Source organism: Phyllostomus hastatus, unplaced genomic scaffold, assembly GCF_019186645.2.
Source record: "Phyllostomus hastatus isolate PE091 unplaced genomic scaffold, TTU_PhHast_1.1 phas_contig_38, whole genome shotgun sequence".
In the NCBI taxonomy this organism is placed as follows: Eukaryota; Metazoa; Chordata; class Mammalia; order Chiroptera; family Phyllostomidae; genus Phyllostomus; species Phyllostomus hastatus.
This window is the reverse complement of record NW_025333869.1, coordinates 27,718,892-27,735,598: the sequence shown is the minus strand read 5'-3', so window position 1 is coordinate 27,735,598 and position 16,707 is coordinate 27,718,892. Positions and strand designations below refer to the sequence as shown.

Here is a 16,707-nt window from a genome sequence, read left to right as displayed (position 1 = left end):
GCACATAATCTTAAATATCCCATAATCCAATCCCCACTTTGCTTTCTCACACCACCATATATATATTCCCTCCTTAATTTCAAATAGTATATAAAATGTTTAAAAGTGAATTACATGTTAAATTTTTAAAAAGAGTCCACAGTATACATCCATTCTCCCAAGCACTAGCACTAGAAAAAAAGGGGAGGGGGGCGCAAAATGGCGGCGGGTTTATGAGATCACGTGCCCGAGGGTTTTTTGTTTTTTTTTCCTTCTGGTCGGTTGGAAAGCCTTTCCCACAAAGCTTGCGCATAGATAACAGACTCGCATCATTGTTAGGACGAAGTCAACGTAACCCTTCGTAGGCACGTACTAGCTCTGGCCGTATTGAACGCCACTTGGGAGCGCGCACGTACAACGTAAACCCGCATGCGCCGCTCCTCGGAGAGGTGGATGGCTAGGGAGAGGCGGGGAGGAAGAGGGGGAAGTTGGCGCATGCGCTTCAGGCTGATGGGTTTGAAATGGCTTCGGTGTTAGCCGGGACCCGATTCAGGTGAAGGTCTAGTTCTCTCCGTTCAAGCGGCGGCGGAGGTGGCGGAGCTGAAGTCCAGTTGATCCGCGGAAGGCCTGGGGACGATCCTTTCGGTAGCACGGCGCCTGCTGGCTGACGACGGTGGGGTCCTCGTGGGACTGAGACGGGAGGGACACGGTCCCTTTTGTGCGGGTCGGAGCAGGCCCCGCGCGCCCGGCCCCTCCCCCACCCCGCGCTGTTCCCCGCAGTCCCGATGGTGTTCCTCCAACGCCCCTCAGCTTCATTTAGGCTAGCTCAGAGGGACTTTCGACGGCCGTGCCTAGTTCCCGAGTCAGTGCGGTTTTGGCCCCTTGGCCTCTGGGTCGTTGGGGCCACTCGGAGTGCCGTGGGTTGGGGGAGAGACGGAGGCTGTCTGGGCCGGCCCAGGGTTTCGGAGGATTAGGGTTCTGAGTATTCCTCTGTTGGCCTTTCGCCCAGGCTCGTGGGACGGAGGATTCCGTCTCCCCTGGTCTGAGATCCGTGAGGAGCTGGGGCTGGAGAAAGATGGATGGCAGAGCTCCGGCCCCTTCGAGTCGCGGGGGATGGAGGGAGTACGCCGGCTGAGATCTTCGCTTTTTCTGACTTCTATTTTGGAGGGGAGAGATCTTGGTGTTGCCTCCTTAAAGGGCATCCGTTATTTCAACTGTCTTTCCCCTAGAAGGAGAGGAGAGAAAAAGGGACCCCCCTCCCCGTTTCTGCACTGTTTGAGAAAGTATGGAGACGTTAACGAAATACTCCTAAATACTTTACTCGGTTTCTTCCAGTTTCCGTAATTGGTTTGACCATTTTGAATCCCCAAGTCATTGCCAAAAGAAACATGCAGGCTATATTTCCTTTGAACATAAAACTGTACACTTATGTTAAGAATTGGGTAGATAACAACAGATGGTCTTCTGTTTAAATGCGACAGTTTGTAGTCGCAGAAAGAATTGCCTTTTTTGTAAGTATACCCCTAATGTCGTTTCTTGAAGTTGGATACTTTTGATGAGCTACCTAGTGTAAAAATTTTTGCTGCCTATCGTACATTCATATATCCTTTTTATTTATACTTAGATCTATGAATACGTCCTTGACAAATGAAACATTTCATTTGTGATATTTCTAGTTTGGTTGGACTTTAAAATCTGGATCCTTCCTTAATAGATCACTGCTATAGAAGACAAACACGTGAAGGTCTTCCCCCGGCTTCTAGCATGGCTCAGTTTGGAGGACAGAAGAATCCACCATGGGCTACTCAGTTTACAGCCACTGCAGTATCTCAACCAGGTCAGGCTACTGAACACATGCACTGCGGGGCGGGGGGTGCGGCGTTGCGGAAGCAGCGGCATGAGATTGAGAATTGTGAATTAGGCTATGCATAATACTATGTAAAATGTTCCCAAATTCTGTATCTTTTAGTTTTGTTTGGCAGGCCCCTTTAAACATTCATGAGTCAACTAGCAAAAAAACAACAAAACTGTTTTATACATCAGTTTGGAAGTTTTATAGTTTTTCAAACTTTAAATTGATTGATTTTTAATTGATTTAATTATGTTAGAGGTTAGCAGTCATTCACTCATTAATTAGAGTTTACCAAAATCATTTGACGCGTTAAGGTGTCAGTATTCAAAAGTTATACAGTTTACCCTTGAACAAGGGGAATCGTTGGGGGTATAGAATCCTCCCACCCCCCAGTGGAAAATCCCTATACTACTTTTGACTCCCCCAAAACTTAAAACTTTACTAATAGCCAGCTGTTGACTGGAAGCCATACTGATAACACAAGCAGTTGACACATTTTGTATGTTACATGTATTACGAATAGTATTCCTACATTAAAGTAAGCTAGAGAAAAGAAAATGTTGAAAGCAAAAGAAGAGGAAATACACTTAGAGTACTGTACATATTTATTGGGAAAAAATACATGTATTAGTAGACTGCAGTTCAAACTTGTGTTTAAGGCTCAACTGTATTTAAAAATCTCAAAAATTTATACTTTATGAAAGATTATGCATGACTGTGGTTTTAAGTTTGAAATTAAAGTGGAAAACAACTCTAAAGAATTTACCAAGCAAAAGAAAAAGATATAAAAGGAGCAAATGAATATTTACATTTTCAAAAGTCAACAAAAGTGTCAGAAGTTTCACAATAAGGTTTTTCCCATTGCTCTTAGGAAGTTTTTTTGTGTGTGTGTTTTTTGTTTTTGTTTTTGTTCTTTTTTTACTATTTCTTGACTTAAGGTTTGAATCTTAAATAAGATTGTATGTAATGAAAATTTGAGTTATTTTGGGTACCCAGATAAGTGACAGCTTATTGTTAATTTGAATGTTTTTATTTATGAACTATCTGGTTCTAGTTCTTTGCTGCATTTTACTTAAAAGACTTATTTTGTAATTTGAGGTCAACTGCAGAGACAGTGATGTTCTTACTTGGGTGTTCTAAAATTTGATGGATATGATTAATTTTGTAGGTGACCTTTTTCTGGATAATTTAAAGGTTTTGCTTTAGTTCTTGGGGGGTGGTAAATGATCAGAAGTTACTTTTGCATGCAACTGAAAATAATATGAAATACAGATACAGATTACATTTCAGATTCAAGTGTTTCTCCTTTATGTTAAAGATTTTATTTTACTCTTTTAGAGAGGGGTAGAGAAACATCAGTGAGTGGTTGCATCTCGTGCGCCCTCTATAGGGATCTGGCTCATAACCCAGGCATGTGCCCTGACTGGGAATTGAACCAGTGACATTTTGCTTTGCAGCCTGTGCTCAATCCACCGAGTTATACCAGCCAGGGCTACTGTCTATAATTCTTAATATTTGTATTGTAATTACTTAAATATTACACTCTTTTATATTTATTTTAAGACTAAGCAAAGGAGACACCAAAGGTTTATAAAACTTGTCAAAGTCAGTAGTAAATGTAGATCTCTCTTTTTATATTTGGCAATAGAGGGTCCAAATTTAAATAATGGTATTTGTGTAAACAGAGCTTATGTTTGTGCTGTAGGAAATTATTTATGGGTTTTCATGGAACTGTCATTAATCAGTTTTTCAAATTCTAAAATTTGATTGATGCATTATTACTTCAGTAAGTAGGCAAGTGTTGTGTTAGCATCTATGCTCAGCTTTTCTGTAAAACTCCAGGAATAGTTTCTAAATGGCATTCTCTAGTAACTTTGTTTTTATTAAAATATTTTATTTCTAGGTGCTGCATTTTGGGCTGATTGTTATATTTATATACATATATACACACACATATTTTAGAGAGAGAAACATGGATTTGTTGTTTCACTTATTTATGTGTTCATTGATTGATTCTTGCATGCACCCTTATTGAGGATTGAACCTGAACCTTGGCATGTCAGGACGATGCTCTAACGAACTGAGCTTCCCAGCCAGGGTTGGGTTAATGCTTTCTTGCCTTCATAAAGCTTTGTGACTAATCACCATTTTACTTTATTCAATCTGATTCTCAGAGCCAAGCAAATTTATGCTTAAGTTAAATTTTTTCAGTTTTGAGGCAATTAAAATCTTATTTACACTTTATCTCAGAGAACTTAAGTATAAATATTTGAGAAAAAATTTTAATAAATGACATAAAAATGACTTAAGGTAATAGGTTAGGTGCTAGTTCTACTGTACTAAACAACATATATCTATTGAAATATGCCAGATATGTAAGTATCAGAGACCACTGTTATAAATCAAATATGCGACAGAAAAATGTTAACTGAATAATTCAAGTCCAGTGAAATATTTTGATATTTTTGCCTATATTCCTGACTCATTTTTTTCTTCAGAGTAAAATCTAAAAATTATCATGATTTCCATTCTTCCATATCACTTAACATGGTTTTGTTCAATTACTGACTTTTCTATTCAGTTTTCTACTAAGATTATTTTGCATTTTTGCTAAAAATTCTCAGATAACAGTGATTTGAAAATTTCAGTGCATTCAGACAATTGATGTATTTAAAGTAATATTAAAAACTTTAGTAAAAGTATATATACTAGCAGTTTATTGCTGAGACCTATTGTAAAATTGAGAATTGGTATTTGAATTGTTCCTGATTAATTTTGATACTGAGCCTATTCAGTTAGAGTCAGTAATTCCTGGGTGTCATGATCTGTTGCTTTTAATTTTCTTTTAACTGCCATATTTAATCATATCAAAGCTTGATTCTTTCCCCTTTGAAAAATACCTTCAGTATACTCCTCCATTTTACGTTTAGGCCCTCTGCACTTCACGTTTGGGTATCTGCATCAGTAGCAGCTTTCTTTTGCTTGTATGCCAAAGTCTCATTTAAGGCCCTTCCATACCTTTCCCAAATCATTGTATCTTAATCTATAGTGCTTAGCACAGATCCTTCACTTAAGTGAAGGGAAAGGAAGCTCTTTTCCCATCTCTTACTTGGTGGTGATTCTCTATAAATCACAGAATTTTCCAAAACTGGAGGGGCCTGAGCGATAGATCTTTCTAAACTTTCTTTAACAGAAGAAAGGTGAAGAAGTTTTGTTTAGGTCTTACCAGTCACAGGAGAATCAATGTTAGGACCTCAGAATGTGATTCATTGTATCGCCTATTGTCTAAATTCAACTGCAGAAATATCTTTAAGGATTTTTGAATACACGTCAAACTCCTTGGGATGGTATTCAAGAACTTCCGACTTTCTAGGGCTAATTTGACACTGAAATACTTGTTCTTAGTATTTATCCTATGTTTCCATCTTCTAGCCAAAGTGTTTTATGGTGCACATTCACTAACAGTCATATTTGGGACGAGAACTTGTAGGTTTGAAAGTTTTAAGTTTTTCTTTTGTATAAAGAGACATGGAAAGAGCTAGCCGGGAATCACTGAATTTAGAATAGCCCTTAGATAAAGTGTATTGATTCGGGATCTCGTGTGTGTGTGTGTACGTGTGTACATGTGCTGTTTAAAAGGATTTATTTATTTATTTATTTATTTATTCTAGAGAGGGAGAAAGAGGGAGAGAAACATCAGTGTCTGGTTGCCTCTCATGTGCCCCCACTGGGGATCTGGCCTGCAATCCAGGCATGTGCCCTGACTGAGAATTAAACCTGTGACCCTTTGGTTTGCAGGCTGGCACTCAATCCACTGAGCCACACCAGCTAGAGCAGGATATCTTTAGTATATTTGACTCAGAACATTTTCATGTGTATATGCATAATTGGAACAATATTATTGCAGTGTGGGGATGGCTCAGTGGGTTTGGTGTTGGCCTGCAAAGGTTAAGGTTGCCAATTTGGTTCCTGGTCAGGGCACATGCCTGGGTTGCAGGTGGGGACCTATTTGGGGGCATGCGAGAGGCAACCAATCAATGTTTCTCTCCCTCCTTCCCTCTTTCTAAAAATAAATAAAATCCTTTTAAGAAAATAAGTAATATCAGCCCTGGCTGGTGTAGCTCAGTGGATTGAGTGCGGGCTGTGAACCAGGCATCGCAGGTTCAATTCCCAGTCAGGGCACATGCCTAGGTTGCAGGCCATGGCCCCCAGCAACCACACATTGATGTTTCTCTTTCTCTCTCCCTTCCCTCTCTAAAAATAAATAAATAAAATCTTTAAAAAAAAAGAAAAGAAAATAATATCAGTGTGTGTTTGGTATTAAAGTGTGGGGATGGATTCAGACCTATTTTCTCACCTGTTTCTTTTGACCATTTGTAAGTTGACTGCATTGTGGCTATAGAGAAAAATGGATGGTTCAGGAGTTAGTTTATGTGGTGCTTTTAATTTAACACAGGTGACTGAAGATACTACCAGTGTAAGTGATTCAATTATGACTACATTTTTTCTATCTCTTCATTCTGACTTGATGGTCATCTTTTTTAAAACCTAATCTTTTGCCCTTACTGGTGTGGCTTAGTGGACTGAGTGAGCCTTGTTCTGCAAACCAGAAAGTTACCAATTTGATTCCCAGTCAGGGAACATACCTGGGTGGCGTGTAAGAGGCAACCAATTGGTGTTTCTCTTCCTCTCTTTTTCCCTCTTTTCCCTTCTGTCTAAAAATAAATAAATAAAACCTTTAAAAAAGAGTCTCTTGAATCAGCAGCTCAGATTCTTAATTCATGGTCTTTTCAAAGAAATAATAGCTGATGTACCATGTGTACTTCACTTACATTAGTTATCAATTGATAGATTTGGATGTTTCCAGCTCAGTTGGTAGATAAGGATTGCTATTGATATGGGTGTTTAATCCATTATTAGTGCTGTGTAATAGCTGATTGTCTAAAACATTTTTCTAAGTGAGAGAAAACATGCCCATGAAGTCTGTAAAGGCTCATTGTGAATACAGATTTTTTCTTCTTTCTCTGAGTATGTCTTTAACTTTGCTCTCATTCCATGAGAGCTGCATTAACATACCAAACTGCAAGCCAGTTAGTGCCCCATCTCTGTATCTTGAGTTGAGTGTGCAACTCGTGTGTATGCAATTGTGGCTTCTCTTGCATTCTATGTTTCATGATCTGGGAAATGATTTCTATATATTATAGCTGAAAATGTATCCGAAATAATATTGAAAGTGTGAGTATTAACACTGGGTGATACAAGAATCCTTGAAAGAGATGGGGTCGAAAAGTAGATAAATACCAGATGCAATTAAAGATGGAGGAAATCATGACGTTAGGTATCTTCAGCTGCCTGGAAGGGTTGACCAACAGTTATTTGAACAGTAGCTAGAAGTGACTATGGCCAGAATCACTAGTCATCATTTTGGTGAATCTTCGAGAGAGGAGAAGAGCTACTGCCTGTTAGTATAGTAATCTTTATAGAGACTTTAAGAACCCCATACAACTGATTTAGTTAGGGGTTTTTTTTTTCCACTTAGAACAACTTTCTGTCATGATAGATACATTCTGTGTCTTCATTATCTAATATGTAGCCACATGTGGTTGTTGAGCACTTGAAATGTAGTTAGTATGACTGAGGAACTGAATTTCTAATTTAATTTAATTTTCACAAATTGAAATAGAAATAGCCACATAAGGCGGCTGGCTGGTATATTGAACAGTGCAGTTATAAACTAGAAGTTAATACCTTTTGTCCTTTTTAATTCTTAATCCCTTAATTTCTTATTCTTAAAAGGTATAGAGTATTTCCAGTCATTGGGTACATGGTGGGCTTGAAATAGAACCTTGAAAGCCATGCAGTGGATTGACCATTGAGTTGTCTGATTGTAAGAGTTACCTGTGCATGAGGACATCAGAGGTTTTGTATTTGAGCCCATTTGGGTGGCTCTGATGATTAGAATGGCCTGCTGATAAGCCAAAGGTTGTGGGCTTGATCCCCATCAGGAGGCACATAAGAGCTACCAATGAATGCAGAAAGGGTGGAGCAACAAATCAGTGTTTCTCTCTCTCTCTCTCTCTCTCTTCTTTCCTCTCTTTCTCTAAACTCAGTACATTAAAAAAGAGAAGATTTTGGCTTTGGCTGACATGACTCAGTTGGTTGCAGCATCCCTGTGTAACCAAAGGTTGCTGGTTTGATTCCCGGTAAGGGCACATGTCCAGGTCCACGGGCTTGATCTCCCATTGGGGGCACATGCAGAAGGTGGCTGATTGGTATTTCTCTCTCACATCAATGTTTCATTCTCTCCCTTCCCTTCTCTCTTGAAGGAGAATAAAATAAACTTTAAAAAGGTTTTGTATTTGTGTGAAATCTAATCTTTAAAGTCTCACTTCTTAGGAAGAATATTGAATAGAATCTGACATTTAGAAGACTTGTTCACTTGATTTAAGACCTGGGTTAAAAATATTTTAGTAAATCTACAAATTATAAAGAGAATCCTCCATATCTTCATGTTGTTTTTCTCTCTGATTAACATAAGATTGCTTTTAGGACATATATCGATACATGTACATTTCAAAGGATAAAGCATTGTCCAACAGTCCTTTAAATAATTCCACTAAAGGTAAAAAAATGAAGTTTCTCAGGTCAGTTTGGAATTTTCGACTGTATTTGCTATCTCAAAAGTTGACTTATTTTAGTAAAGATAAAGCCCTGAGGTATAAAGGTAAGAAGGAATTTAAAATTTAACAGTAAGTTTCATAAGACCAAGGGACAATAGGCAAGGGGCAGGTTCCTTTTTTAATATTTTATTATTTTTTTAAGATTTTATTTAATTTTACAGAGATGGGGAAGGGAGGGAGAAAGAGAAGGAGAGAAACATCACTGTGTGGTTGCCTCTTGTGCGCCCTCTACTGGGGACCTGGCCTGCAACCCAGGCATGTGCCCTGACTAGGAATCAAAGTAGTGACCCTTTGGTTCCCACCCTGGTGCTTAATCCATTGAGCCATACCAGCCAGGGCTATTTACTTATTTTAGAGAGAGGGGAAGGGAGGGAGAAAGAGAGGGACAGAAACATAGATATGCAAGAGAAACAGATCCGTTACCTCTCACATACCCACAACCCAGTCATGTGTCTCAACCAAGAAGCAAACTGGTGACCTCTTGATTTATAAGGCCATGCCCAACCCACTGAGCCACACCAGTCAGGGTCTGATTTTACATTTTAGAAAATAATATAACATTTGTCCTTGAAGATTTAACAAAACTTAGCCCTTAAATTTATGGATTTACCTGGTAGCCTATGGCCATATAGGGCTTGTTTCATGGGTTCGTCTGTGAAAGTGTTGATACGTTGTGATAAGCATATATTGGATGAGTCAGGAGACCTTCAGCAATCATATTTGAATTAGATAAATGAACAGACTGTTCCAATATGGATCATTGGAAAAGATCTAAGGCTGACAAGTGTTCGGCTATTTATATAGAAAGATTAAATCAGATGTTAATAACTTTGTACTTTACAAGTTACAGAATTATGTTGCAGAATTTTATAATCACAAGAAGAGTGAAGAGTGCTATATACAAATATGCAAGGATAGCTGTTCAGATATTCACAAAAAGGAGCATTAATAAATATTAATGAAATACATACTTTATTGAGATTAAAATCTCAAATATCAGTAAATTTTAAAAGAGCTGTATTACAGATGTATAAAAGCCATAACCACATGCTCAGTGATTTCACACAATTTGAAATTAGTGTCAGACAAATACTAGAATGTAAATTTCCTTCCCATAAATTTCTCCTGGCAGTTGAATTCTTCATTACCAATTAATGTGTTTTGTAGTTTCTAATTCATCACATTGACTGGCAGCAGTAGAAAAGAGAAGTGCTTGGTATCTGCTATCCCACCTGTGGTTAATGCTGGGCTGCTGTATGCTGCCAGAGTCCAGAACACCTAGAAAAGCAATAGGAAAAAAATAGACTCTCTGAGAAATTGGCTCTGATTCCTTCTACTGTGGCAGTTACCAATACTTTCCAAAGTTCTTGAAATTGTTACCAGGGGAGTGAAACATCAGAGCTAAGGTCAAAGCTCAGGTGGGTAAAGGAGGTGCTTAGAACTTAAAATACTAATAATTTTTCCTAGTCTTTCCATGTTTGGTGATTACATGAGAATTTTGCTTTTGTTATCCTAAAACAGTGGTTCTTAACCTTTGTTGAAAGTTCTGGAATTTCTAGTCTGAAATTTTGCATATAATTTCAGAAGATAGGCAGGACCCACTAGTTAAAATCTGTGCCCCAGATTTCAGTCCTTTTTTTTCTATTCTCGTTGCAGTTAACCTCATTTTGAACGTACATTGGTGTTAAGATATTTCCCACTTCTATTTACATTCGTTTAGTTAGTCCTGTTTTTCCTTTCTGCTTATCTGTGGTGTCCAACTTACCTTAAAAACAACGGAGAAAACATTAATGTGGTAGGGGCTTTGTACTATAGAGGATATTTAGGAGGGTTTTTCCCCCACCTTAGGTTCTCTCTCTCTTTTTTTTTCCTCCTTTTCAAATTGTGTATAGTGTTTTTGCAGGGAGTAATTAGTAATTTGCAGTAATCCCAAACATGATTTCTGGGATTTGTTTTTTGTTTTTACCTTATTTTGTTGTTGGCTTGTTCCATTTTTAAGTAAAATTAATTTGTACTCTTAACTGATTGGTGATGAATTTCACATTTCTAAAAATTTTTCTGGGATATTTCAGACTAAGATGCTTTGTTTAGTTTATTATTCTCTTTTCTGAAAGCATAATACTGTTCTTTCTATAGGGTAATTAACAGCTATAGAGGAGCTTTTTTTTTTTTTTTTACAAATTATCTTAGATAACAGCAAGATGTATTGGAAAAGGGAGTGTTTCGTGAGCAAATACTGCTTTTACAGTAACCTCTTTGAGATTCATAATTCTTTGGGACATATTAATGGTTTTGGAAAATCCTGAAGTTAAAGTATGTGCTTATTTAATTCATTTCTTCCTAGACTTCGGACTTCTTCTTTCAAACTTTAATGTCCTGGGGAGCTAGTCATTGTTCCAGTTTATACAATTTGAAGTTTATCCAGTTTATACATTTTGAAGTGCAATTCTAAACTGCAGGTTTTATTCTATTGCTCTTTTGCATTTAATGGAATTGCGTAAAAGCAAGTAAAATCTTTCTTGTGTTTTCTGAAGTTTTTAGCCCCATGTAAGCATATGAGGGTGTGGCCCTTGTAGTACAGATATCCTCTGCTAGGTGAGTGTTCTAGATACCCGTCTGTATCTGTACCAGCTGGCATTGTTGTGAGACACTGTGATTGGCATCGGTGAGGGGTTTGTTTGTTTGTTTGTTTGTTTGTTTTAAACTCAAGGCTTTTGCCCATTTCTCAATGGGCGGTTTACAAGCTGTACCTGCTCATACAGAGCTGAGCATTCAGCACTTTTTGACCAAAAAATGGCATGATCCTCTCTCACTCTGCCCCACTCTCCCTATGATCTCGCCTGAGCAACTTTTTTTGTTTGTTTGTTTCCCTGGTTGAAAAAAGTCCTCAAAGGGAAACAGTTTCCCAATGTGGAATAGGTGGAACCAAAAACCAAAAAACAAACAAACAAAAAAACCTAGCAGAAGCACTAAAAGGCATCAAAACAGATGAGTTCAAAAACTGTTTTGAGCATTGGAAAGTCTTGATTTATTGGTTCAAATGGAGAGTACTTGGAAGGTGACTAAAGTTTAAACATATAAGAATAAATACACAATTTTTTTTAAAGAATTTATTTATTTAGTTTTAGAGAGTGAAGGGAGGGAGAAAGAGAGAGAAACATCAATGTGCAGTTGCTGGGGGTTATGGTCTGCAACCTAGGCATGTGCCCCAACTGGGAATCGAACCTGCGATGCTTTGGTTCACAGCCCGTGCTCAATCCACTGAGCCACACCAGCCAGGGCTAAATACACAATTTTTTTTTTTTTAAGATTTTATTTATTTATTTATTTATTTAGAGAGAGGGAAGGGAGGGAGATAGAAAGAGAGAGAGAGAGAGAGAGAGAGAGAGAGAAACATCAATGTGCGGTTGCTGGGGGTTATGGCCTGCAACCCAGGAATGTACCCTGGCTGGGAATCGAACCTGGGACACTTTGGTTCCCAGCCCGTGCTCAATCCACTGAGCTACGCCAGCCAGGGTAAATACACAATTTTTAATAAATACCAGGGTTTTTTGGGTCTCCCCCATACATTAAACATTAAGTACTTAAACCTGTTATTCAGAGACCTCTCTATTTTTTTCATTATGCAAATCATTGTAACTTATTATGGGATTAATTTTATCTCTCATTCCTCAGTATAGTAGTGCACTGAAATAAACTCTTTGTACATTTAAAGTGTTGCTTTTGTCTTCTTCCTGGTTTTACTTTTTTTTTTTTTTTTAAATTTAATTTGATTTATGTTTAGAGAGAGAGGAAAGAAGGGAGAGAGAAACACGTGGTTGCCTCTCGGGTGACCCCCCCTCCCCACCCCACCGGGGACCTGGCCTGCAATCCAGGCATGTGCCCTGAATGGGAATTGAACTGGTGACACTTTGGTTTGCTGGCCAGCATTCAATCCACTGAGCCACACTAGCGGGGCCTAGTTTTACATTTTTTAATGCAGAGTATAAGTACGAGAATAGTTTGTCCAATAGGAAGGTTTAAGGGTAGGTAACTTTCAGCAACACTCCCTTAATACGTGATTCTTATCTGCATGAAGATAAAACAGTAATTTTATAGTAAAATAATTTATTGTTTGCTCTTCCTAAAAATACTACCCCCCGCCCCCAACCAAGCTATATGGTTGTGTTTTGTTTTTGTTTTTGTTTTTTTCCAAAAAATACTTATTCACGGTAATTTAGCCTTGTGGTTTAAGTGAGATTGAATAGGTTCATTCTATAGTTTATTTTGTGGATTAATGTTTTCTTATATCTATCATGACATGAACATTTAATACAAAGCCATTGGGATCTGGTGTAGGACATTAATAAATTCAGTGAGCATTACTGAACATTTTCTCTGGGTTTTTTACTAAATCATGGCAGACCATAATGTATAACTAAGCTCTTGTGAAATATTTCTGGAAGGGATCCAAATAATCTTGATTTCTCCCCCCGCCCTTCAATCTCATTTTAGCTGCATTGGGTGTTCAGCAGCCATCACTCCTCGGAGCATCTCCTACCATTTATACACAGCAAACTGCATTGGCGGCAGCAGGCCTTACCACGCAAACCCCAGCAAACTATCAATTAACTCAAACTGCAGCATTGCAACAACAAGCCGCAGCTGCAGCAGCTGCATTGCAACAGGTGAATCTTTAATAGGTTTTGCTATGTGACAAAAAACTATCAGGTCTGTGTAGCAAGGATTGGCACCTTCACTTTTTAAAGAATGAATAATTAAGGGATTTTTTCTTTTCTTTTTTTTTTGTTTTGTTTTGTTTAAAAGATTTTATTTATTTATTTTGAAATAGAGGGAAAGGGAAGGAGAAAGAGAGGGAGAGAAATACCAGTGTGTGGTTGCCTCCTGCACACTCCCTATTGGGGACCTGGCCTGCAACCCAGGAATGTGCCCCAATTGGGAATCGAACTGGTGACCCTTTGGTTCCCAGCCCCGCGCTCAATCCACTGAGCCGCACCAACCAGGGCTAGTTGTGGGTTTTAAATATGCTTGTTTTTTTTTTCTGGAGAAAAAAAATTACATATGCCCAGGATCTATAGAGGAAGGTAGTTTCATAGTCAAACTCTTACATTGGGCAGTTCTTATACTTTAATTATTTGAACAAAATTCAGTTCTTGATGGATCCGAGTTATAATCACTATTTTGTTTATTTTAGATTTCATTGAGCTGTTCCATAAAATTTCTTCTTAGCGTAATTCTGGTTACAATTTGTATGTTTGTATTTATATTGTTTTTTGAGAATATATAAAACTAATGTATATATTTTTCTTTGAAAAAATTTTTTTCCTAGCAATATTCACAACCTCAGCAGGCCTTGTATAGTGTGCAGCAACAGGTTAGTTTATGTCTTCCATGTTAAAATCTGGTTTTTAAAATCATTATGTTTCAAATTTAATCATATATAATTTATTTTCCTATTAACTACTTTGGTGTGTCATTTGAATTTCAGGGGGGTTGGGGAATTGAGGTAGGTAGAAAAGGAATGTCTTCAAGGAAAAGGAAGAGAGGAGACAGGTTCTGAAAATCCACATCTTCAATTAGCAGCCAGTGTTTGCCACGTGTTTCTGAGAAAACATGCAGTGGACAGTCTCTGTGTCTGAGTCTTTGGCTGAATTCTTGTCTGGAACCTGTAGTCCTACTGTGCTATACTGGACTACATGTGGAAGTGAAAAGCTTTATTGATTTTTTTTTTTCAGCCTTTATTTTTTAAACAACACAACCCTCCCCCTTTTTTCCTAATGTTATTATATATTGAAACCCAATATACAAAATACTAAAATAGAATTGTTAAAAATAAGAGGAACCTACCCTTACAGTTTCCACCCTATTCCCAATTTGGAAATCCTGGCTTAGACTAAAAGTAAGTTTCTTTGGTCCCTTTTCCCTAGGCTCATACTCTTATCATGTGCTTAAAGGTCTTATATCTGTGATGATAGGAAGAGATAAGAAAAACTGAACCTTAGGAGGAGTTTGTCAAGGAAAAGCATTTTGTTTGCAGAAATCTGGATAGGTTCTATCCTTAGCACCCATTCTAGGCTCTTCCAAGGTTAAGAGGTAGTTTCATTCCTTCTCAGTTCATTTAAGAAGCTCCAGGAAAGTAAAGCAGCCAGGAAAGGAAAAAGGGAGACAGTAAAGGGGGACCAACACTTGGATCTGAAGACACCATGGAGAAACAGGCTTCTCCACCTGGAAGTTCTCATCCCTAGATCCATGCCACAGTTTTATCCTTGACTTAAGTACCTTGGGGTTTCAGAAGCACTGTATTTTCCCTGAAGATTACAACATCTCACCAATCATTGCTTTAAACTTTTAAAAATTGACAAGACATTGATGTTAAAGTTGGCTATCTTGTTTTCAGAATACCCATAGACTTAGTTTAGTGCTGTTACGAAATAACATTATTAAAGATTATGTGTTAGGTGGAACCATATGAAAATGTAAATACTCAAAATGATAGTGCCTTTAAAAAGACATTACTTATTCTTTTTTTTTTTTGAAGATTTTAATTATTTATTTATAGTTAGAGGGGAAGGGAGGGAGAAAGAGGGAGAGAAACACCAATGTGTGGTTGCCTCTTGTGTGCCCCCAACTGGGGACCTGGCCTGCAACCAGGCATGTACCCTGAACAGGAATTGAACTGGCAAACCTTTGGTTTGCAGGCTGACGTTCAAAATCCACGGAGGCACCCCAGGCCCCCCCTTTTTCTTTTCTTTCTTTTTTTCTTTTAAGATTTTATTTATTTATTTTTAGAGAGGGAAGGGAGGGAGAAAAAGAGAGAAAGAAACATCAATGTGCTGTTGCTGGAGGTCATGGCCTGCAACTCAGGCATGTACCCTGACTGGGAATCAAACCTGCAACACTTTGGTTCGCAGCCCGCGCGCTCAATCCACTGAGCTACGCCAGCCAAGGCTTTTTTTTTCCCCCATAAAAAAGAAAACTTTTATTCTATCCAGATGAATGATTTAAAAACAAATTTTATTGACTCAGAAGCCTGTAGTGAGATCTCTGGACCTCTAACAAAATCAGCAAAGTTACTGTTTTACTCTGATGCTTTCTGGAAAGCTCTTGCAGTTAGGTGAAATGCTTCATCTTCAACACCAAACTGTTTTAGAGACTCATGGAAAGGATTATGACAGTCATGGGAGTATACACTTTGAATCACATTGCTTACATAACTTCAAGATTATACCACTGGACTGAGTAAAGATTTCTAGAACTAATAGAGAAGCTGATGGGTTTATAAAAGCAACCCAAGATCAAACAAAACAAGAATTAATTACGTAAGACTGAATGAATTGATGAAAAACAAAATTATTATAGCCTTTCTGTTTAGAATCTCTCTAAAGAGAGAGATTTTTTTCAGTTGAACTATCTTTACAATGGTTTAATAGATTATGAGTAGATTATGTCTTTGTAAATAAAAATGAAATGTTATCTTTTCTCCCTGTCTGATCCCAAAAGACTTAAAAAGCTGTCACTACCATCCAGCACCACCACTGCCATCGCTACCAATATAAAAAAATTAAAAAGCTGTTATTGAGTATTCCTTATAAAAACACAGAAAAAAAAAACAAAACAAATTTTCATATTGAAGAAAAATGATAATTTTATTTATTTTAATCCTCACCCCAGCATATGTATATTGATTTTAGAGAGAGGGGAAGGAAGTGAGAGAAAGGGAGAAACATGGATCTGTTGCCTCCCATACATGCCCAGACCAGGGATTGGACCCTCAACACCGCTTGGTACATGGGATGATGCTCTAACCAACTGAGCCACCTGGCCAGGGCAGTAATTGGATAGATTTAACCTCTAGAATTTCATGTAGGTTCTTTTAGCCCAGCTTAAGTCAAGTTTCTATTCCAGAGTTTTAAAAGTTCCTGTTTTATATCAATTGCTTTTACTTTCTGGTAATGTTACACTTAGTTCTTGCTGGAAAAATTATATGTCAGAGTGTGTGGTCTTTATTATCATCTGCTTGCATTGGCAAATCACATTATCAGGAGTGCTCATTTTAGGGGCATACATATGAATTGGATAGCCATTGATGTTTTTGGTACAAGTAGCATATTGATACTGAATCATTTCTGTGCCATGGTAATTAACATGTGGCAGAACCAGAAGTCTTCCCCATTAGGAATTTGACTTGGGTTTTTT

The 16,707-nt window shown here is 37.9% G+C and overlaps 1 protein-coding gene across 3 annotated transcripts in view; it reads left to right on the top strand.

The window, feature by feature from the left end:
- The first annotated feature begins 445 nt into the window (after nucleotides 1–445).
- Nucleotides 446–16,707, top strand: part of CCAR1 (cell division cycle and apoptosis regulator 1) — a 49,431-nt gene continuing 33,169 nt past the window's right edge. The window contains exons 1-4 of one of the 3 annotated variants that reach the window (XM_045842141.1): nucleotides 446–652; nucleotides 1,694–1,816; nucleotides 13,006–13,178; nucleotides 13,841–13,885. In XM_045842141.1, coding sequence (XP_045698097.1) covers nucleotides 1,744–1,816; nucleotides 13,006–13,178; nucleotides 13,841–13,885 — 291 coding nt within the window. In that variant the 5' untranslated portion in view covers nucleotides 446–652; nucleotides 1,694–1,743. The remainder of the gene's footprint in view (nucleotides 653–1,693; nucleotides 1,817–13,005; nucleotides 13,179–13,840; nucleotides 13,886–16,707) is intronic. The other 2 variants (XM_045842142.1, XM_045842144.1) reach the window with 2 other exon arrangements.